Here is a 22,419-nt window from a genome sequence, read left to right on the forward strand (position 1 = left end):
TGTCTTGGAAATCATGTTGTTAGACAACGGTGAACCTTCGAACTATGAAGAAGCGATGGCGGGTCCGGATTCCGACAAATGGATGGAAGCCATGAAATCTGAGATAGGATCCATGTATGAAAACGAAGTATGGACTTTGACTGACTTGCTCGTTGATCGACGAGCCATAGAAAATAAATGGATCTTTAAGAAGAAGACAGATGCGGATGGTAATGTGACCATCTATAAAGCTCGGCTTGTCGCTAAGGGTTATCGACAAGTTCAAGGGGTTGACTACGATGAGACTTTCTCACCCGTAGCGAAGCTGAAGTCCGTCCGAATCATGTTAGCAATTGCCGCATTCTATGATTATGAGATATGGCAAATGGACGTCAAAACGGCATTCCTTAATGGTTTCCTTAAGGAAGAATTGTATATGATGCAGCCGGAAGGTTTTTTCGATCCTAAGAATGCTGACAAGGTGTGCAAGCTCCAACGCTCGATTTATGGGCTGGTGCAAGCATCTCGGAGTTGGAACATTCGTTTTGATGAGATGATCAAAGCGTTTGGGTTTATGCAGACTTATGGAGAAGCCTGCATTTACAAGAAAGTGAGTGGGAGCTCTGTAGCATTTCTCATATTGTATGTGGATGACATACTGTTGATGGGAAATGATATAGAATTCTTGGAAAGCATAAAGGCCTACTTGAACAAGTGTTTTTCAATGAAGGACCTTGGAGAAGCTGCTTATATATTAGGCATCAAGATCTATAGAGATAGATCGAGACGCCTCATTGGTCTTTCACAGAGTACGTACCTTGACAAGATATTGAAAAAGTTCAAAATGGATCAGTCAAAGAAGGGGTTCTTGCCTGTATTGCAAGGTACGAGATTGAGCACGGCTCAATGCCCGACCACGGCAGAAGATAGAGAAAAGATGAGTGTCGTCCCCTATGCCTCGGCCATAGAGTCTATCATGTATGCTATGCTGTGTACCAGACCTGATGTAAACCTTGTCGTAAGTTTGGTAGGAAGGTACCAAAGTAATCTCGGCATGGAACACTGGACAGCGGTCAAGAATATCCTGAAGTACCTGAAAAGGACCAAGGAAATGTTTCTCGTTTATGGAGGTGACGAAGAGCTCATCGTAAAGGGTTACATCGATGCTAGCTTCGACACAGATCTGTATGACTCTAAGTCACAAACCGGATATGTGTATATTTTGAATGGTGGGGCAGTAAGCTGGTGCAGTTGCAAGCAAAGCGTTGTGGCGGGATCTACATGTGAAGCGGAGTACATGGCAGCCTCGGAGGCAGCACAAGAAGCAGTCTGGGTTAAGGAGTTCATTACCGACCTAGGAGTCATACCCAATGCGTCGGGCCCGATGACTCTCTTCTGTGACAACACTGGAGCTATTGCCCTTGCCAAGGAGCCCAGGTTTCACAAGAAGACCAGGCATATCAAGCGTCGCTTCAACTCCATTCGTGAAAGTGTTCAAAATGGAGACATAGAGATTTGTAAAGTACATACGGACCTGAATGTAGCAGATCCATTGACTAAACCTCTCCCTAGAGCAAAACATGATCAACACCAGAACTGCATGGGTGTTCAATTCATCACAATGTAACTAGAATATTGACTCTAGTGCAAGTGGGAGACTGTTGGAAATATGCCCTAGAGGCAATAATAAAATGGTTATTATTATATTTCTTTCTTCATGATAATTGTCTATTGTTCATGCTATAATTGTGTTATCCGGAAATTGTAATACATGTGTGAATACATAGACCACAACACGTCCCTAGTGAGCCTCTAGTTGACTAGCTCGTTGATCAAAAGATAGTCATGGTTTCCTGACTATGGACATTGGATGTCATTGATAACGGGATCACATCATTAGGAGAATGATGTGATGGACAAGACCCAATCCTAAGCTTAGCTCAAAGATCGTGTAGTTCATTTGCTGTAGCTTTTCTGGATGTCAAGTATCATTTCCTTAGACCATGAGATTGTGCAACTCCCGGATACCGTAGGAGTGCCTTGGGTGTGCCAAATGTCACAACGTAACTGGGTGATTATAAAGGTACATTATAGGTATCTCCGAAAGTGTCTGTTGGGTTGGCACGAATCGAGACTAGGATTTGTCACTCCGTATGACGGAGAGGTATCTCTGGGCCCACTCGGTAATGCATCATCATAATGAGCTCAATATGATCAAGTGGTTGATCACGGGATCATGCATTACGGTACGAGTAAAGTGACTTGCCGGTAACGAGACTGAACAAGGTATTGGGATACCGATGATCGAGTCTCGGGCAAGTAACGTACCGATTGACAAAGGGAATTGTATACGGATTGATTGAATCCTCGACATCGTGGTTCATCCGATGAGATCATCGTGGAGCATGTGGGAGCCAACATGGGTATCCAGATCCCGCTGTTGGTTATTGACCGGAGAGTCGTCTCGGTCATGTCTGCATGTCTCCCGAACCCATAGGGTCTACACACTTAAGGTTCGGTGACGCTAGGGTTGTTAGGAAGACTTGTATGTGATTATCGAATGTTGTTCGGAGTCCTGGATGAGATCCCGGACGTCATGAGGAGTTCCGGAATGGTCCGGAGGTAAAGATTTATATATGGGAAGTTGTCATACGGTCGCCGGAAAGGTTCGGGGGCATATCGGTATTGTACCGGGGCCACCGGAGGGGTTCTAGGGGTCCACCGGGAGGGGCCACCTCTTCCGGTGGGCCTTATGGGCTGTATGGAGAAGGGAACCAGCCCAAGTGGGCTGGGGCGCCACACCCCCCTAGGGCCCATGCGCCTAGGGTTGGGGGAAACCCTAAGGGGGGGCGCCCCCTTGCTTGGGGGGCAAGCCCCCCCTCCCCTTGGCCGCCGCCCCCCTCTAGATCTCATCTAGAGGGGGCCGGCCCCCTTCCCCCTTCCCCTATAAATAGAGGGGTGAGGGGAGGGCTGCACACAACATCCAAGGCGCAGCCCCTCCCCTCCCCAACACCTCTCCTCCTCCATAAGAGCTTGGCGAAGCCCTGCCGGAGTACTGCAGCTTCATCACCACCACGCCGTCGTGCTGATGTTGGAGCCCTCTTCCTCAACCTCTCCCTCCTCCTTGCTGGATCAAGGCGCGGGAGACGTCCTTGCTTCGTACGTGTGTTGAACGCGGAGGTGCCGTCCGTTCGGCGCTAGGATCTTCGGTGATTTGGATCACGTCGAGTACGACTCCATCAACCCCGTTCTCTTGAACGCTTCCGCTCGTGATCTACAAGGGTATGTAGATGCACTCCTCTCTCCCTCGTTGCTAGATGACTCCATAGATTGATCTTGGTGATGCGTAGAAAATTTTAAAATTCTGCTACGTTCCCCAATAGGTGGATGGCAGGTGGGGTAGCGCGGGCATGCAGCGGACAGTGGAGGACGAGAGGGAGGCAGAAAACATCCGCTTTGTGTCCGCTTCGGACCCAAATCAGTCCCAAATTTGAGCCGGAAATGGGTCCGCGTGGACACAAAGCGGACGCAAAATGAAAATGGGTATGTGCGTTAGGCCATTGTTTTGTCCGCGCCGACCCAAATGAACAACGGCGAACGAAATGGGTCGCTCCATTGAAGTTACTCTAAGTAACCAATCAACCTTTAGCCAGCCGCCGGTTGCTACCTGATTGGATCGCCGTCCATCCCACCGAAGTGCACACATCTGATGATAAAAATGTGATCGCCATCGACACGTCCATCTCCCTCCAAGCGTTGGGTTGGGTCCCTTCAAGATCTATGGCGATCCAGTATGATTCAAAGAATGTCCATCGGTACTCGGCTGTGAAACGCGTCAGCCTTGAATAACGAGAGAATTGATTATAACCCCCCCCCCCAGCTCGTGTGCCTTGGATCTTAAGCCCCTTTCTTCGTCTCCCTTCCTTCTAAGCCCCCCAGTTCGGTCTTGTTGTTGCTAATTCCCCCCTTTGACATCCTTAACATATTTGTCAATATATAACCAACCAAAGGGCATCTGATTAGACAGAACTGCTCTTCAGTTTCTACCCAGCCCCAGATCGACGCAGACCTCAGTTCAGCTGGCCGCCGCCAAGCCTCAGCTCCGCCGGTCAGAGCATCTCCAACAGGCACCGAACGCGTCGCGCGGAAAACTGCTTTGCCGCGCGCCGGTCGCCTGGTTTGGCGCGGCGCGCAGCGCTGGCTCCAGCAGCCGCGCTAAAAAGTAGCGCACGCGCGCGCCGCTCCAGCAGCGCGCAAAAATGCAGCGCGTGCGACTGTCGCACAAACAACATATGCATTCCAAAACATAAGCAAAAAGATCAAACACAAACAAAAATAAATCAAAATAAATAATTCAATTTCATTATTACAACTCAAACAAATAGTTTATCATTCAATACAACAAATAATGCAATAAACACAACAAATAGTTCAACAATACAATATCAAACGCATAAATCATGATGCTCTTTGTCGTCCATTCCATGCCCACCACTCCTCAATTAGATCCTTCTGAAGATCATTATGCGCTGCGGGACGTCGAATGGCATGATAGGAGGCAACAAAACAGGCCACCCTTTCAGCCCTCCGTCGCACTCGCACGTTATGTCCAAGAGCTCATACTGAGAGTAGCCTACATCTTGGCCACGCTCATTCTCGATGATCATGTTATGCATGATCACACAAGCGTGCATGATGTACCAAAGCATTTTCTGATCCCAAAATCTAGCCCGTCCTCTCACAATAGCAAATTGGGCTTGCAAAATCCCAAAAGCTCTCTCCACATCTTTTCTAGCCGCCGCCTGAGCATTGTGGAAATCAAGTTTTTTCTTACCTTCTGGCTTTTTCAACGGCTTGACAAAGGTTTGCCACTTTGGATAGATGCCATCCGCTAGATAATAGCCATAGTTGTATGTACGACCATTTGCTACAAACTGCACTGGTGGCAACTCACCATTTGCAATCTTATTCATCAGTGGTGACCGGTTGACAACATTGATGTCGTTCAAAGATCCAGGGATCCCAAAGAATGCATGCCAAATCCAAGTCTCTTGATCGGCCACCGCTTCAAGGATTATAGTGGCACCCTTTTTTTGGCCATGGAACTGCCCATGCCATGCCTTTGGACAATTCTTCCAACTCCAATGCATGCAATCTATTGAGCCAAGCATGCCAGGAAAGCCGCGAGCTTTGTTCATCGCCAATAGCCTTGCGGCGTCTTTAGCATTGGGAGATCTCAAATACTCCTCGCCAAACACTTGCACAATTCCGACTGCGAAGCGCTTGACACACATGATGGCTTGGCTCTCATCCATAGCCAAGTGATCATCAACTAGATTAGCCGGTATACCGTATGCCAACATACGCAAAGCGGCTGTCACCTTCTGAAAGGTGCTATGCCCGAGCTCTCCGGTGGCATTCCTCCTTTGCTGAAAAAAGCGGTCATGGCTCGCTAGTTTCTCTGCAATGCGCCTGAACAACTCGGTGCTCATCCTAAACCGGCGACGAAAATACGACTCGGGGTATGTGTGATTCTCCGCAAAATAATGCTTGATCAATCTGTTGTGGGCATCGATCCTATCCCTCCAAATTTTCTTACGACCCATAACCGAACCATCGTGTTTAGGTTTTTTATTGATATGCATAGCTAGGATCATTGCAAGATCATCCTCCTCTTCCATATCAAATTCTTCTTCGAAAGAATCATACGACGAACCCATCTACAATGTTCAATACTATGATATAAAAACTACAATCAACATGCACGAAATCCATGGCTTTTGAGCAATACATACCTTCTAGGCGTTTTGTCGAACACCTTGCGGGCGCCGAGCGGCAGTGAGCGCACGGGCGCTGTTCGTCGGAGGACGGACGCACGCGAGGGGCGGTGGGACTAGAGGGGGGGTCGGGGAAGCCGCCGCGGGGCGGGGATAGGCCGGGGAAGCGCCGGAACGGTCGCCGGGTGGCGCGGTCGGCGGCTGCGGCGCGGCTGGATGGGGGATGGGAGTTGTGAGCGAGCGCGTGGGAGCGGGCGCAGCAAATAAGCGGCGCGCGATTGAGTTTCGGCCCGCACGCTGAACTACATATGCCGTGCGCGCTGTTTTTGCGCGTCCGCTGGAGCAACTATACCGGTTGCGCGCGCGCTAAAACGGGCAATTTTGCGGCGCGGCGCTAGTTTTGGCGCGGCTGTTGGAGATGCTCTCACCACCAATCTCTACTCCAACCGGCTGCCGGGCGCGCTCCTGGCCCCAATCCATGGCCCCGCCCGCCCGCCTCCGGGTCGACCCTGCGTCTCCTGGTCGTCCGCCGCTACCGAACGAACCGGAGTGAGCACGCGCGCACCCAATTCTACTATCTCCCTTCCTCCTCCGTTTTCCCTGGCACCTAGTCCAGTGTGATGCCGAACATGGCCGAGCAAGCCATCTCTGTCTCGCGACTGACGGGACGAGCAGAAACATAAACGAACGAGCGACTTCTCTGTCTTGCGACTTGAAGAAAACATACGAGGGCGGAGTGGTCATTTCAGAATATAATTAGACTAATATATTGGATTATTAGCTTAATGAAGAGATAACTATGCCAAAGGGGGAAATTAGCAACAACGAAACAGAAGTGAGGGGGTCAGAAGGAAGGGAGACGAAGAAAGGGGCTTAAGATATCCAAGGCACACGAGCTGGGGGGGTGGGGGGGTGGGGGTGGGTTATAATCAATCCTCCCTTGAATAACACGGGCGCTGCCCGTCTCTCTCTCTCTCTCCGTGGCCGTGAGCGCAAACGTGGACGGCATGGGTACAGTGACCTCTGGTTGCTTCAACGCCACTGGCAGTGCCTGGTGGTCCGCTCCGTGGCCGCTTTGGGCATATGGCGGGCCTGCGTGCGGTGCCCCGGTCCCTTGCATGGCTTCCCCCTCCAGGAATCTCTCTGCTCGACTGCTCGCTCATGGGTGGGCAGGGTACGCAAGTGGCATGGGGCCTGGTCCACTTCTGCATGAAATGAAATGGTCTCCGTCCCTGCCTCCGAGCTATGGTGACCCCCTCAAAAAAAACTATTGTGTGGAGTCTGTACGGTGGGTCCATCTTCCGATAAAATGGTTTGCCCGTGCAATAATAATGAAATGAAACGAAGCCATGTGGAAAAACTATTGGGGGCTTAAGAAGTGAGGAAATTAGCAACAACGAAACAGAAGTGAGGGGGTTAGAAGGAAGGGAGACGAAGAAAGGGGCTTAAGATATCCAAGGCACACGAGCTGGGGGGTGGGGGGGGGGTGGGGGTGGGTTATAATCAATCCTCCCTTGAATAACACGGGCGCTGCCCGTCTCTCTCTCTCTCTCTCCGTGGCCGTGAGCGCAAACGTGGACGGCATGGGTACAGTGACCTCTGGTTGCTTCAACGCCACTGGCAGTGCCTGGTGGTCCGCTCCGTGGCCGCTTTGGGCATATGGCGGGCCTGCGTGCGGTGCCCCGGTCCCTTGCATGGCTTCCCCCTCCAGGAATCTCTCTGCTCGACTGCTCGCTCATGGGTGGGCAGGGTACGCAAGTGGCATGGGGCCTGGTCCACTTCTGCATGAAATGAAATGGTCTCCGTCCCTGCCTCCGAGCTATGGTGACCCCCTCAAAAAAAAAACTATTGTGTGGAGTCTGTACGGTGGGTCCATCTTCCGATAAAATGGTTTGCCCGTGCAATAATAATGAAATGAAACGAAGCCATGGAAAAACTATTGGCCCATGTAGGTCTCGAACCTGCGACCTTCGCGTTATTAGCACGACGCTCTAACCAGCTGAGCTAATAGGCCACTTGGCATCGTTCTTCGACAAAAGATAGATATCCAATCCGACAGGACTAGTTGCAACCATTGTACGCCCGAAATAGCACGGCCTCGGTAGCGCATGCGCGATGGAAGATCATGGTGTTTGAGGCTTTGATTAAAAATGGAGTGATTCGGCTCCGAAACAGTGAAGGACAATGTACAAGTTGTCACCAACTTAGTTGGTTACATGGAACAATCATAGAGACCCTCAGGACCATGCTGAACTGACAGCTGACAGCATATCTGAAACGACTTAGCACACCCAACATTACTGATCAGCACCTCAGAATTGGTTTGGTTTCATCTCTACTTTTCACTTTTCAGGACTTCCACTGGCCAGGAACTCCAAGACGCACTTCTTCAGCTCCTGGAACTCTGCTTCAGACAGGGACGCTTCAACCAAAAACCCGCATAGTGTTGCCGCAGATGCTTCGTCGTAGTCCTTCCTCCTCTTCAGAACCAGATGGCCGCTGAGCTCCCACACCGCTGGGTTGATTCTCATGTCGAGGAATTCCTGGCTCGCCTTCCCGGAAGCCTGCTTCTCAGCGTAGCACTGGTTCGTCGATCAAACAGAGGGAGATAAATGTTAAGCCGACAATCCAGTTCTAGTTCACAAATAAAGCCGAGGTTGCATTTGCAGTACTGTACCTGTAGTAGAAGGAATACTCTCTTGCCAGATTCAGAGATAAGGACATTGAAAGGTCTGTTATTCTCTTGCAAGAAGATGCATGCATCTGAGACGACCTGTGACAGATCCTCCAGGCTCGCTCCGCCTTCAAATACAAAGCCGCTTACTGGGTACCACACCAGCTGAGAAATGGTGACACCGTTCCCTACAACTGTCAGTTTCTCTGTCGGCGCCTTTTCGACTGGATATTGCACTTTCAGATAGTATGCCTAACAAGCAATATCTGTGAGAGGGGAGCATAAGGCAGAGATAATCAGTGAAGTTTGAGTATGACTAACTTGGAAATGGAGGTGATTGATTGTTGCGAAAGCACCCAGACTGTTATAGCCAACTCTGAAGAATGGATTCTTTGCCTCCCTTGCGACGTACATGGCCAGTAAGAAGCTCTCTTGATCAACCCTTTGTGGTAAGCATTCCTGGACTCGAGGGATCAAAAGCACATGGCAGTACCCGATTGGGCTCACCTGTGACACAGATTACAGAAACAGTAAATCAGTTTTCATTCCAGGCTTCCAGCTGAGGTTAAAGTAATATCAGAGACGGAGACACACTGACGTTGATCAAAATGCTGCTAGGAGAAGCTGAAACAGTGGGAGGAGCTCCGTCAAAATACTGGGCAGAATCATTCTCAGTTTCTTGGAACCTGAAGATCACCTCCTCTGGTTTAACTTTAGTGAAATTGAACTTGTCACTATGAAATGGTTGGAGGACTTGGTTCATTCCAAATTCAGTTGGCCGCTTCTTCTGGTCACGCCCTTCTATCAATGTTGCAACAAAATTGTGTTCTCCAGGTAGCACCTGTCAACGTGACACTAGGAAATTCAACTAGGGAAAAAACCCAGATAATTCTCAGTATAGTTAATCAGAGAAGAACGTGAAACCTTGGTCTCACAGGTAGTGATGTTGTGGTGAAACAATCCCCTCGCCTTGCGGTCATCCCACTGCAACAACCATTCGCCATTTCCCAATACACTCAGTTTCCATTTCTGTTTATAGTTATCAACAACATACAGAAGTGCAAACAGTACCAACCTCTTTAAAAAGCTTGTGGAGAAATGGGGATAAATTCGGCTCAACCTCCTCCATACGAAGGCAGTTAGTTGAATCAAAACCGTTGCTGCACATGCCTGCTTTTGTTTCAACTGACAGCGGCGTCAGACCACACAAAAACATCACACTTATTCGTAGGAGACGATGCTAACAAATCCCATTGCCAAGTTCCACTTTGACCGCATTCAGTATAACTAATTCTAATTCAAGTAAATCGAATGATTTGATCTAAAACGATATTGAACTACTCCATTATGCTTCATTGGAGTACTAGTTAGCAGTGGAGCAAGAACGTATGTAGCCGTACATAATTTCATATATTAAGCAGTACAGCTCTAGCCCAAGACCACAGTCCAGATTAGCCCATTCGCATCTGCACTGCATTTGAGTTCAGCTCAAACGGGAGCTTCAGAGGCAACCCAGATATCAAATCAAATACGCAGAACATTTCTAATTTCAGCCTCAAGTGTATCCATTCCAGAGCACGGCTAATGGGGCGAACCACCGTCAGCGACAAGTCGCCAAGGCCACACCGACAGCATATACATAGTTGACCGGAAGCACAAAAGAAGACATGAACTTCAGAGAAAGCGAGCTCAGATTACCTCGCAAAAGCCGGTGGTGCGGGAAGCTGTTCCAGCGAGCTCGCGACGCCGCGGGAGCAGCCGGCGCTGGCAAAAGCGAGAAAGGAAGGGGGGAGATGACGGGCATGCACAGAGACCTCCTCCTGTTGCCGGGAACGGACGCGGGCGCCGCAGCAATGGCGGCCCAAGAACTGGATCTCACTCAAAGCGAGCCCCTCCGAAGCGGATGGTTCGGGGCACAGTCCTTGGAGAACGACGGGGAAATTCACGCGAATCCCACGTGGAGGTGGAGGGGAGCCGGATGCCCGGATCTTACTCGAAACTTTGGGGAGAAAGTGGCAGGACCGAGGGAGACGAAGGTACTGGCCGGGCCGGGCCATATGGCCTCTTATTGGGCCTCCAGTCCAGAGAAAGCGGCTGTGCTGTTTGACTGTGCGTGGGCCTGTAGTTCCAGGGGGAAGAAGAAAAGGAGGTCGTACTTCCGTGGACGCTTGCTTAAAAAAAACACTTCCGTGGACATGGTCCACACCGGTCTCGGGCAGTTCGTCGACGCAGACAAGTGGGTCCCACGTTGGTCGTCGCAGGTCCCCATGGTGTGCGGGCCAGCAGTGGGGCGCTCGCCCGCGCCTCCCGTCGCCCGAGAACGGGGAGCAGAGCAGAGACCGGAGGCGCAAAACAAGAGGAGGAGGCGGCGGCCGAAAACACTGAGCAGAAAAGAAAAAACCGAGCGCGCAAAACCCTAAACCCTAGCCCCCCATCCCTCCCCAAATCCTCCCCTCGCGGCTGCAGGGGACGGAGACCGCCGAGCCGCCATGGCGACCCTCCTGAGGCGCGCGTCGCTGCGGCGGGCCATCGCCTCCGCCGCCTCGGCCGCCACCGCCTCCAGCCCCGAGGTCGAAACTCTCCCTGCTCCTGCCCTCTCCGCTGTGTGCGCAAAGCGTGTGTTGTTTTCATTTTCGGACGGGTTGGGGGTTGGGGGCGCGCAGCCAGAGCGGACGAGCCCAATGCTTCCGCTGCAGTGATCGGATGCCAGAGCCCTGCTCTGGTCTCGGAGTTTGATCGGCTGCGTTCCTTTTTTAGGCCCCGATTTCTCCTGTTTTAATCTCGATTTCCCACCGTGAGAGCCTGTAAACCCGCTCCAATTTAGTGTATTTCACCAGATGACGCCGTTTTAAACACTATTCTTTTACTGATTTGTTTTAAGGTATATATCCTATCACCCCCTGTTCTGAACCTGCCGTTTGAAAATGCAATTCGTGATAATATGTTGTCTGCTTTATTTAGATTTATTACCTGTGATGGAGTACTGAAAATAGATCAACTGCTTTTTTTAGACTCGATTAGCGCCATGCAATTTTCATCCTTGCAAGTTGTAGCCGTCTAGCTGGCCTGAAGAGTTTGTTTGCAGCGCCTTTCTGGTATGCTTGTATCCGTTAGGGATTAAATAAAATCAATGGAAGAAATGTATCACACGCGATAGGCTTCAAAAGAATTACTGAAGGAAACGCGATAGCGCAGTAGAGTTCACCAAGTGTCTCTCCCTAATGGGCTATAAGAGGATGCTGATTTATGTGGGGCAATTTCATAAGAATCAATGGTTTACGAACAATGGAACAGTGATATGTTGTTGCTAATGCTTTGATATTTCTGCAGAGCTATAGGCAGGTGATATGTGGCTCTACCTTTCATTGCCGAGATTTCGCATCTAAAGGTTGTAGACATCATTTCTCCATATGTTCATGCAAATATTCTGCCATGTATTCTGAGCATTGCAATATGTGGATCGATTTATAATTGCTTAATTTTGTTGTTCGAACTGATATTTGAACCTACATATAATTTTAGGAAATTCAGTTGCATGATTACTTATTTGTCTTCCATTATGCTTCATTGCTACCACCTAATGAATCATTTCTTAGTACTTCTTACTGTTACCTGCACTGCGGTATTGCACTGCATGATTTGCTCCAACTATGTTCCACTCGTACTACATACTGAATCATGTACTGATTCGTCTCTTATGGTTAGCCAAAAAGAAGTCAAAGTCAAGTGGCACCGACTCCGGTGAGGAGAATATGTCAAAGAAAGACTTGGCTTTACATCAGGCCATTGATCAAATAACAACTTCGTTCGGGAAAGGAGCAATAATGTGGCTTGGCCGCTCTGAAGGTCATAGAGAAGTACCTGTTGTGTCTACCGGATCTTTCTCTTTGGATCTGGCACTGGGAATTGGTGGGCTTCCAAAGGTACACATTCCCATACAGTTACATATGTTCTTCAGAGTGGAAGCTCTTTGATGCTCATTATGTTGCAATTTGTAATCTGCTTGGTACCACAAAATTGTTCTTTTACATTTGACTTTAGTCACTAGTCCCGTTCATGGTGTTATCTTTTAGCAACCATTTATGGTTTTCTTGCAATGATGTATTTTGTTTTGTAAAATTGGCATTACATTATTCTTTGCAGGGACGTGTTATAGAGGTGTACGGCCCAGAGGCTTCAGGAAAGACAACTCTTGCTCTTCACGTTATTGCAGAAGCACAAAAGCTTAGCGGCGGTGGTAAGCCCAAAACTTTGAAACTGACTTCCTTTCGATGTTCTGTTTTCCTTTTCTTGTGATTGGCTAATTACTAGTACTAGAGAAAAGTGGCACCCTTCTGTGTTCCCCTTCAGTCTATGGAAGTAAGTGTGGACTTCGTAGCATGTCCGTATAGGACTGAGCGCGTGGTGATTCAGAAATATTATTTATTCAACTGCTGTTGATGTAGCATGCATTAATCAAGGTTCTGCTAACCTGCAACTGCTTAATAACGTGAACCTTAAGATGTATTGTTAATTCTGTTTTGTACACACGTTGCTTCTCAAACCTCCCTATTAAACCCCAAACTATTCGAACAATTGGCTAAAAGTTCTCACGCTGAGTTTCTTTTCATGTCAATTCCCAAATTATTTGTGCTGTACATTAGTAATCCAGTGTATTTAATTTTGGACCTTTCTGTTTGCATCTGATATGATACATGCTCTTTTATGCTTAAAGAATAGAATGTGGTGAAAATTTAATTTATGCATAAGAGTACGTAATATGAAGATAAGTCAACTATGAGTCCATGAATGGGAGCTCTTCCATAATCCTGATTTACTTTGTTTCAGTATGAGCCACAATTTTTTACTTGGCACAGTTAAACGTGTTGAAGGAATTAAATCTTGGTTTAAGTGTACTCAAGTTTATAGGCATAGTCCTGTGGCTATCGAAATTCAACTTAACTATTTTTTATTTTTTTGGTTTGCCTTGTCTCTAGGTTATTGTGCATTTGTAGATGCAGAGCATGCTTTGGATCCAACTCTGGCAGAGTCAATTGGTGTCGACACCGGTAACTTGCTTCTCTCTCAGCCAGACTCTGCTGAGCAAGCACTCAGTCTTGTAGACACGCTGATTCGAAGTGGCTCTGTTGATGTTGTTGTTGTTGACAGTGTAAGACCTTGACCGCTGCCCCTCCCATCTGATTTTCTATTTCATAGCAGAATTAGTTTCTACTTAATCATGACTGCAATACTGCTCAAATTAGTGCATTGTCAAGTTAATACTTTAAGCATGCTACTCAATCTTAATAACCAAAATTCTTCCTTCATTTCAGAGTTATTTACACTATTCATCTTATTCTATTGTGCAGGTAGCAGCTCTTGTCCCCAAGACCGAGCTTGATGGAGAGATGGGTGATGCACATGTGGCTCTCCAAGCCAGACTGATGAGTCAAGCTCTTCGCAAACTGAGCCATTCTCTTTCACTATCCCAGACAGTTTTGCTATTTATTAATCAGGTACTAATTATACGGCCATTTCTTTGAGTTTTTTACTTCTTAGTTGGCATAGGATTCCTTCTATGGCTCAATGGTGAGTAGACAACTCACATAATTTTGCAATTATTCATCTACTACTGGAATTTGGATTTATTTTATCGATGCAAGTCAATAAGTCTTGATAGCCATTTTAATTTTACTTGAGGGTATAATTACCTGGAAACTTCCAGAATGATATTCCGCTGAAGCTAGGAAATGTTTTTCTTTGAAGATTAAGAAACATTAAAAGTATATATACAACTGGTTCTTCTTGATCCTCTGTTGGGCATGATTAATTGGAGATGGCCATCATTATTATGCACATTTATCCTGCATTTCTCCTGAAAATTCCCATGTTTGGCATTGCAATAACCTCTCCAGTCTTTTCGTCTTCACATATTTTGATTTTTTTTAATAATTTGTATCCTTAAACACGTTGCAGATCAGGTCTAAGGTACAGACGTTTGGGGGAGGATTTGGAGGGCCACAAGAGGTCACTTCCGGTGGAAATGCCCTTAAATTTTATGCCTCAGTTCGCCTGAACATCAGGCGAATTGGCATGGTAAAGAAAGGTGAAGAGGTAATGTACTAATTCATTATATCCTTACCATTAGCTGTTTTTGGAAATTTACTGATACTTTTAACATGTTGGTTTTGGTGTTCAAAACTGACTTCTTTTGAGGGTCATACCTGCATGAGACATTTTTTTTAATTCTCTTTGTGCTGAACTTCTGTTAGACATGCGATACATGCAACTCTTAGAGGCTTGTTTTTTGCTATCAATGCAGTGAATTGAATATTAAGTTATGCCATCACTGGGTAAAATAAAATAACTGCCCTTGCAGATTAGGTTCCTCATATGGCATGTGAGATGAGTGGCTTGAACCATTATACACGCTGCTTATCTAACAATCTCGTGGAAATGATGACAATGAATTTTGTTTGCAGATTATAGGAAGTCAGGTTACTGTGAAGATTGTGAAAAACAAGCATGCCCCACCGTTCAGGACTGCACAGTTTGAGCTGGAATTTGGAAAAGGAATATGCCGCAGTTCAGAGCTTTTTGATCTTGGGTTAAAGCACAGGCTTGTTAAAAAGACCGGGGGCGCGTATTATTCTTTCAACGAACAGCAGTTCCATGGTAAAGATGCCGTTAAAGCTTTCCTTACTAAAAACGAGAGCGCCGCGAAAGAACTGGAGATGGAGCTAAGGAGATTGATCCAAACTGAACCGCCTAGAAAGCCGGAGGCTGAGGACGATCTGCTGGACGATTCGCCTGAAGAGATTGTCAGACCTGAAACGTCATCGGAAGAGGATATGGCCGCTATAATCGGGGCTTAACCAGCGATGATAAGTGAGCTAGGAACGTTACTTGCGGCGCGGAGGATTGTATTTTGGACTTGGGACCTTGTGTTCTTACTGTACTGGAAAATGAGGAAGGGTGCTCGAGAGGCAAAATTATGGTAGCTGCTTAGGGTAGGCATTGGGGTGGATTTGGGGAGGAGGGGGCGAGGGGAGGGATCAGGATTCAGTACAGTAGCATGTAATCATGTATATATGTTGCATGCCTTGACTATTTCCTCTTGTCTAAGTAAGGTCCAGCAACATTCTTGACTGAGCAGCTACAGTTGCTGCTGCTACTTGAAGAATTTGATTCTCCTGCTCCATTTCGGCCTTAACATGAGAGCAGTTGCTTTGAGCGGCAGCACTGAGATGCAAAAAATTTCGGGTGTTGCATTGAGCAGCACAGAACCCAGAAACAAGTTTGGTCTGGGCATGTCATTGCTTCTTTATGCTTGTCATCTGCCATTTTTCCTGAAGATTTTTCATTCAGAGATCTCCAGGATATAGCAATCATTTTTTCCCTTCGTTATGAAAGAACAAGAGTGGCGTGACAATGGCATGGCTTTCTTCCGGAGTTATGGCCACGTGGGCGTCAAGGCATCCAATGATTTGTGCCAGTGCAAGCACTTTTCGTTCGTTGCGGTGTTAAAATGCTCCAGCAGGTGTACTTCATGGGGGTCCTTTTTCTTCTTTTTATCCAAGTCCAAAAGAGATGGAAGCTACTACTCATCCTTCCTTCCAATCGATCGTCTGTGTCTTTCGGCCATTGGCCAGCCATTTCCTTTAGCAAGTCAAACGACCCCAATGAATGTTCCATGAGTATGGTTGGTTAAGGTTAGTAGAAGACAATAACAAGTGCTTTCCGTTGAGCCCCCATGTGCACCATTGAAGTACGCTCCACTCCCGTACCAGCGCCTCTAACTGTTGGTTAACGTCCACTAAATATCTCTCTCTCGTGGTAGGAGCGGCTCCCTCTTCCTGAATGAATGCCAAGCACTAATTGACACACCCAATGATTCGTAGATCATGTAGTAACAGTCCATCTCTTCAAGGAAAACCGACATGATTTCGCCGAAGAAGGGTCTACGCAACCGATCATAATAATTTGCTGTTTGGTGACCCCGATCTATTCACCTGCTCCTTGTATGCGGGATCGAATCAGATCGTTTCCGGGCCGTGCGTCCGTGAAGAGTCCTGAAGAACAGCCGCCCACGAGCTTTCAGGTCTGAAAATTCAGGTTAATCGCCACGGCCCGGGCTGGCGGGTCTCTCGTGCCTCGCGCTCTGCAACCAGACCACGTCGCCGATGCGGCGCCCGTACCGCCCGATCAATGGCGGCGTGGCTCTCCACCGCGCCCCGTGCCGCTGGCTCCGTCCCCCCATGTGACGGACGGATCCGAGGATATGATCGATGCGGTGCACCCGGTCACCTGGTGGCCAGAGCCACCACGACGCCCCTCTCGGCCGGCCGATGCCGTACGTGCAGAGCCCGGGGGACATGGCCATATGCGCCCTCACATGCTAATGTGCGCTGCGAGGAGCGTAAGCTGATGCTGTGCTCTTGGGGCCTTGCTTGTCTTGATTCGAAAAAAGAAGTCCTGGCCAATGCGGAGCCTGGAGGCGCCGCTGGATGCTGGCATAGTATTGTGCCTGGGTGGTCAATTTCGTTGGGTTTGGGAGCTAGTAGTGTGTTAAGGGGTTGTGTACGGCCGGGGAACAGGCGCCAAACCTGAACTGTTGGCGCGGCTGCACATTCCTGGCCTGGGTAATAGCTGCGGTGATGGTGGTGACAACCAAACTCGAGCTTGGCACATTCTTTGTCCTGCTGCTGATGTAGGCGGGGACGTGGTGGCCATGGTCGCTGCGGGGGGCCATGCCTGGCCGTTTTCTAGCACGGAAAGAACGTTATGTGGAGCGATGCCCAAGCTTCACTTCATAGTTCATACTACTCGTACGTACCCTACGTCCCTACCACCATGCATCCCGGCCACGGGAGAACACAACGCTGCCACGGGAGAGCTTGTTACTGCTGTTGGGTCGCCTGGCGATCGGGAGAGGGACGCCTGCCTGCCGAGCTTCCCCCTCGATCTTACCGACGGCGTGGGGACTGAAACATCACACAGCAACGGGCATGGCAGGCAGCGAGAGCGATCGGCGAGAGGGCGCGGCGTGCTACGGCCCGGAGCCGGTGGAAAAGGACGGAATTGTTATCGCCCCGACCGATCCGTCCAGCTGGTTAATTGCTGCCACGCCACGCGAGGCAGACACGGAGACTGAGCACCGTGCCATGTGGCCCTAGTCTCGTCCACCGCATCCTGCCATGTGGAAGCAAGGAATCTCTCTCTCTCTCTCTCTCTCTCTCTCTCTCTCTCTCTCCACGTCGACGTCGACGTCGACGTCGCCGTACTTGGTGAAACACGCTGCTGCAAACAGACAGGGGAATTCGTGTTTCACCAGTGGTACCAGACCAGCGTGCTCTGCTTGCTTGGTTTTCAAATTAGCACGGAGGACCAGTCGTTGCATGGGTTAACTTAAGCCTGCCTGCTGCCAACAGTCGATGCGGTGGAGACGAAGATGTCATCGTCGATCTCGCGTCTCTCCTGATCCATCAACGTCCACGTACGTGCCCCACTGTCCCGTCACCCTGCTAGTTTCCACGCGTGACGTGGACGGCTTAAGCCGGAAATAGGCCAGCACGAGCACGGCCCCATTTCACCACGGGCTGGGCTTCTCTAGCAGCGACTGGTTGTACAGTACATACGAGCTTGCACTCTCCTCACTGCAAACTGTGTGTACCACTCGATTAGTGGTAGAGTTAAGGTCTATTTGCTTGCCAGCGATCCTCTCGATCGGGCTAAAGGGATACAGTTTTTGCAATAATGCTACGCCCCACGCTGATATTTTTAATGGGGGTGGGCCCCTTCCTCGCCCTCTCTCCAATCCCAGCCCACCACGTTGTTGTTTATGTTAATTTACATATGTGTTTCACGTAGATGTAATATTACTCTAGTTTTTGTCTGTTTCGTCGTCTACGTAATCCGGACATGCATCGCACGAAACTCAAAGCAAGTCAAAGCCTAGCTCTGGATGAACGGAGAATAGTCATTTTCAGTGAGCCAGACCCGAGCGACCGCTAGGAGGGGGTACGTGGTTGAGACGCCACGTTATTTCTCGAAGCGACGCCATAAATCCTCTCACACCTTTCTCACCGTTCACTATCCCCTTTCTTCATCTCTCAGCGGTAGCAACAAGCATCATACGAGTCAAGATATGGACAGTGAGCACCGGCGACATAACTGTTGGGGAATACAGTAATTTCGAAAAAAAATCTACGCACACGCAGGATCCATCTATATGATGCATAACAACAAGAGGGAAAGAGTGTTGTCCACGTATCCTTGTAGACCGTAAGCGGAAGCGTTATGACAACGCGGTTGATGTAGTCGTACGTCTTCACGATCCGACCCATCCTAGCACAGAAGATACGGCACATCCGTGATCTGCACACGTTCAGCTCGGTAACGTCCCACGAACTCTAGATCCAGTTGAGATCGAGGGAGAGCTGCGTCAGCACGACAGCGTGATGACGGTGATGATGAATCTACTGGCGCAGGGCTTCGCCTAAGCACTGCAACGATATACCAAGGTGGAAATCTGTGGAGGGGGGCACCGCACACGGCTAAGACAACTATCAACTTGTGTGTCTATGGGGTGCCCCCTCCCCCGTATATAAAGGAGTGGAGGAGGGGAGGGCCGGCCCTCTCTATGGCGCGCCCCAAGGGGGATTCCTACTCCTAGTAGGAGTAGGTTTCCACCCTTCTCTAGTTGGAGTAGGAGAAGAAGGGGAAGAGGGAGAGAAGGAAAGAGGGGGGCGCCGCCCCCTCCCTAGTCCAATTCGGACCAGCCCATGGGGGGGCAGCCACCCCTTGAGGCCCTTCTCTCCTTTCCCGTATGGCTCATTAAGGCCCATTACTTCCCCGGCGAATACCCGTAACTCTCCGGTACTCTGAAAAATAGCCGAATCACTCGAAACCTTTCCGATGTCCGAATATAGCCTTCCAATATATCGATCTTTACGTCTCGACCAATTCGAGACTCCTCGTCATGTCCGTGATCCCACCCGGGACTCGGAACAAGCTTCGGTACATCAAATCACATAACTCATAATACAAATCGTCATCGAACGTTAAGCGTGCGGACCCTACGGGTTCGAGAACTATGTAGACATGACCGAGACACATCTACGGACAATAACCAATAGCGGAACCTCGATGCTCATATTGGCTCCTACATATTCTATGAAGATCTTTATCGGTCAAACCGCATAACAACATACGTCGTTCCCTTTGTCATCAGTATGTTACTTGCCCGAGATTCGATCGTCGGTATCATCATACCTAGTTCAATCTCGTTAACGGCAAGTCTCTTTACTCGTTCCGTAATGCATCATCTCGCAACTAACTCATTAGTCACATTGCTCGCAAGGCTTATAGAGATGTGCATTACCGAGCGGGCCCAGAGATACCTCTTCGACAATCGGAGTGACAAATCCTAATATTGATCTATGCCAACTCAACAAACACCATCGGAGACACCTGTAGAGCATCTTTATAATCACCCAGTTACATTGCGATGTTTGATAGCACACAAGGTGTTCCTTCGGTATTCGGGATTTGCATAATCTCATAGTTATAGGAATATGTATAAGTCATGAAGAAAGCAATAGCAATAAACTAAACGACCATAGTGCTAAGCTAATGGATGGGTCTAGTCCATCACATCATTCTCTAATGATGTGATCCCGTTCATCAAATGACAACACATGTCTGGCAAGGAAACTTAACCATCTTTGATTAACGAGCTAGTTAAGTAGAGGCATACTAGGGACACTCTGTTTGTCTATGTATTCACACATGTACTAAGTTTTCGGTTAATACAATTCTAGCATGAATAATAAACATTTATCATGATATAAGGAAATATAAATAACAACTTTATTATTCCCTCTAGGGCATATTTCCTTCAGTCTCCCACTTGCACTAGAGTCAATAATCTAGTTCACATTGCCATGTGATTTCACACCAATAGTTCACATCTTTATGTGATTAGTTCACATCTTCATGTGACTAATACCCAAAGGGTTTACTAGAGTCAATAATCTAGTTCACAACGTTATGTGATTAACACCCAAAGAGTGATCATGTTTTGCTTGTGAGAGAAGTTTAGTCTATGGGTCTGCAACATTCAGATCCGTATATATTTTGCAAATTTCTATGTCTACAATACTTTGCACGGAGCTACTCTAGCTAATCGCTCCCACTTTCAATATGTATCTAGATCGAGACTTAGAGTCATCTAGATCGGTGTCAAAGCTTGCATCGACGTAACTCTTTACGACGAACTCTTTTATCACCTCCATAACCGAGAAATATTTCCTTAGTCCTCTAAGGATAATTTTGCCCGATGTCCAGTGATCTACTCCAAGATCACTATTGTACTCCCTTGCAAAAAACTCTTGGTGAGGTACACAATAGGTGTGGTACACAGCATAGCATACTTTATAGAACCTATGACCGAGGCATAGGGAATGACTTTTCATTCTCTTTCTATTTTCTGCCATGGTCGGGTTTTTGAGTCTTTACTCAACTTCACACCTTGCAACACAGGCAAGAACTCCTTCTTTGACTGTTCCATTTTGAACTACTTCAAAATCTTGTCAAGGTACGTACTCATTGAAAAATATATCAAGCGTCTTGATCTATCTCTATAGATCTTCATGCTCAATATGCAAGTAGCTTCACCGAGGTCTTTCTTTGAAAAACTCCTTTCCAACACTCCTTTATGCTTTCAAGAAAATTCTACATCATTTCCGATCAACAATATGTCATTCACATATACTTATCAGAAAGGCTGTAGTGCTTCCACTCACTTGTAAATACAGGCTTCACCGCAAGTCTGTATAAAACCATATGCTTTGACCACTTTATCAAAGCATATATTCCAACTCCGAGATGCTTGCACCGGTCCATAGATGGATCGCTGGAGCTTGCACACTTTGTTAGCACATTTAGAATTGACAAAACCTCTTGTTGCATCATATACAACTCTTCTTTAAGAAATCCATTAAGGAATGCAGTTTTGATATCCATTTGCCTGATTTCATAAAATATGGCAATTGCTAACATGATTCGGACAGACTTAAGCATCGCTACGAGTGAGAAAATCTCATGGTAGTCAACATCTTGAACTCGTCGAAAACCTTTTGCGACAATTCGAGCTTTGTATATAGTAATACTACTATCAGCGTCTGTCTTCCTCTTGAAGATCCATTTATTCTCAATGGCTTGCCGATCATTGGGCAAGTCAACCAAAGTCCACACTTTGTTCTCATACATGGATCACATCTCAGATTTCATGGCCTCAAGCCATTTTGCGGAATCTGAGATCATCATCGCTTCCTCATAGTTCGTAGGTTTGTCATGGTCTAGTAACCTGACTTTCAGAAAGGATTACCGTACCACTCTGGTGCGGACTATACTCTGGTTGACCTACGAGGTTCGGTAGTAACTTGATCTGAAGTTTAATGATCATCATTATTAGCTTCCTCACTAATTGGTGTAAGAATCACTAGAACTGATTTATGTGATGAACTACTTTCCAATAAGGGAGAAGGTACAATTACCTCATCAAGTTCTACATTCCTCCCAGTCACTTCTTTCGAGAGAATCTTCTACTCTAGAAAGGACCCGTTCTTAGCAACAAATATCTTGGCTTTGGATCTGTGATAGAGGGTGTACCCAACAGTTTCCTTTGGGTATCCTATGAAGACGCATTTCTTCGATTTGGATTCGAGCTTATCAGGTTGAAACTTTTTCACATAAGCATCATAGCCCCAAACTTTAAGAAATGACATGTTAGGTTTCTTGCTAGACCACAATTCATATGGTGTCGTCACAACGGATTTAGATGGTGCCCTATTTAACGTGAATGCAGTTGTCTTTAATGCATAACCCCAAAACGATAGTGATAAATCGGTAAGATACATCATAAATTGCACCATATCTAATAAAGTACGGTTATGACGTTCGGACACACCATTACACTGTGGTGTTCTAGGTGGCGTGAGTTGTGAA

The 22,419-nt window shown here is 47.6% G+C and overlaps 2 protein-coding genes and 1 non-coding gene across 3 annotated transcripts; 1 reads left to right on the forward strand and 2 right to left on the reverse strand.

The window, feature by feature from the left end:
- Positions 1-7,696: 7,696 nt before the first annotated feature.
- On the reverse strand, positions 7,697-7,770 carry TRNAI-AAU (transfer RNA isoleucine (anticodon AAU)). Its single transcript has one exon. It is a non-coding gene; the product is annotated as a tRNA-Ile (tRNA).
- A 125-nt stretch (positions 7,771-7,895) lies between these two features.
- Positions 7,896-10,471, reverse strand: LOC125545487 (GDP-L-galactose phosphorylase 1). Its single transcript, XM_048709437.2, has 7 exons — positions 10,129-10,471; positions 9,506-9,615; positions 9,355-9,414; positions 9,029-9,271; positions 8,752-8,937; positions 8,434-8,682; positions 7,896-8,338 (listed from the first exon to the last, which is right to left on the reverse strand). The coding sequence occupies exons 1-7, from the start codon at positions 10,232-10,234 to the stop codon at positions 8,099-8,101; spliced, it is 1,194 nt and encodes a 397-aa protein (XP_048565394.1). The 5' UTR covers positions 10,235-10,471; the 3' UTR covers positions 7,896-8,098.
- Positions 10,472-10,724: 253 nt separating this feature from the next.
- Positions 10,725-15,622, forward strand: RECA2 (recA DNA recombination family protein). Its single transcript, XM_048709436.2, has 8 exons — positions 10,725-11,000; positions 11,761-11,818; positions 12,136-12,353; positions 12,574-12,667; positions 13,407-13,579; positions 13,779-13,925; positions 14,386-14,523; positions 14,892-15,622. Exons 1-8 carry the CDS (start codon positions 10,920-10,922, stop codon positions 15,282-15,284), a joined length of 1,302 nt encoding a protein of 433 aa, XP_048565393.1. The 5' UTR covers positions 10,725-10,919; the 3' UTR covers positions 15,285-15,622.
- Positions 15,623-22,419: the final 6,797 nt, after the last annotated feature.

Source organism: Triticum urartu, chromosome 3A, assembly GCF_056163025.1.
Source record: "Triticum urartu cultivar PI428250 chromosome 3A, HENAU_Tu73, whole genome shotgun sequence".
NCBI classification, from domain to species: domain Eukaryota; kingdom Viridiplantae; phylum Streptophyta; class Magnoliopsida; order Poales; family Poaceae; genus Triticum; species Triticum urartu.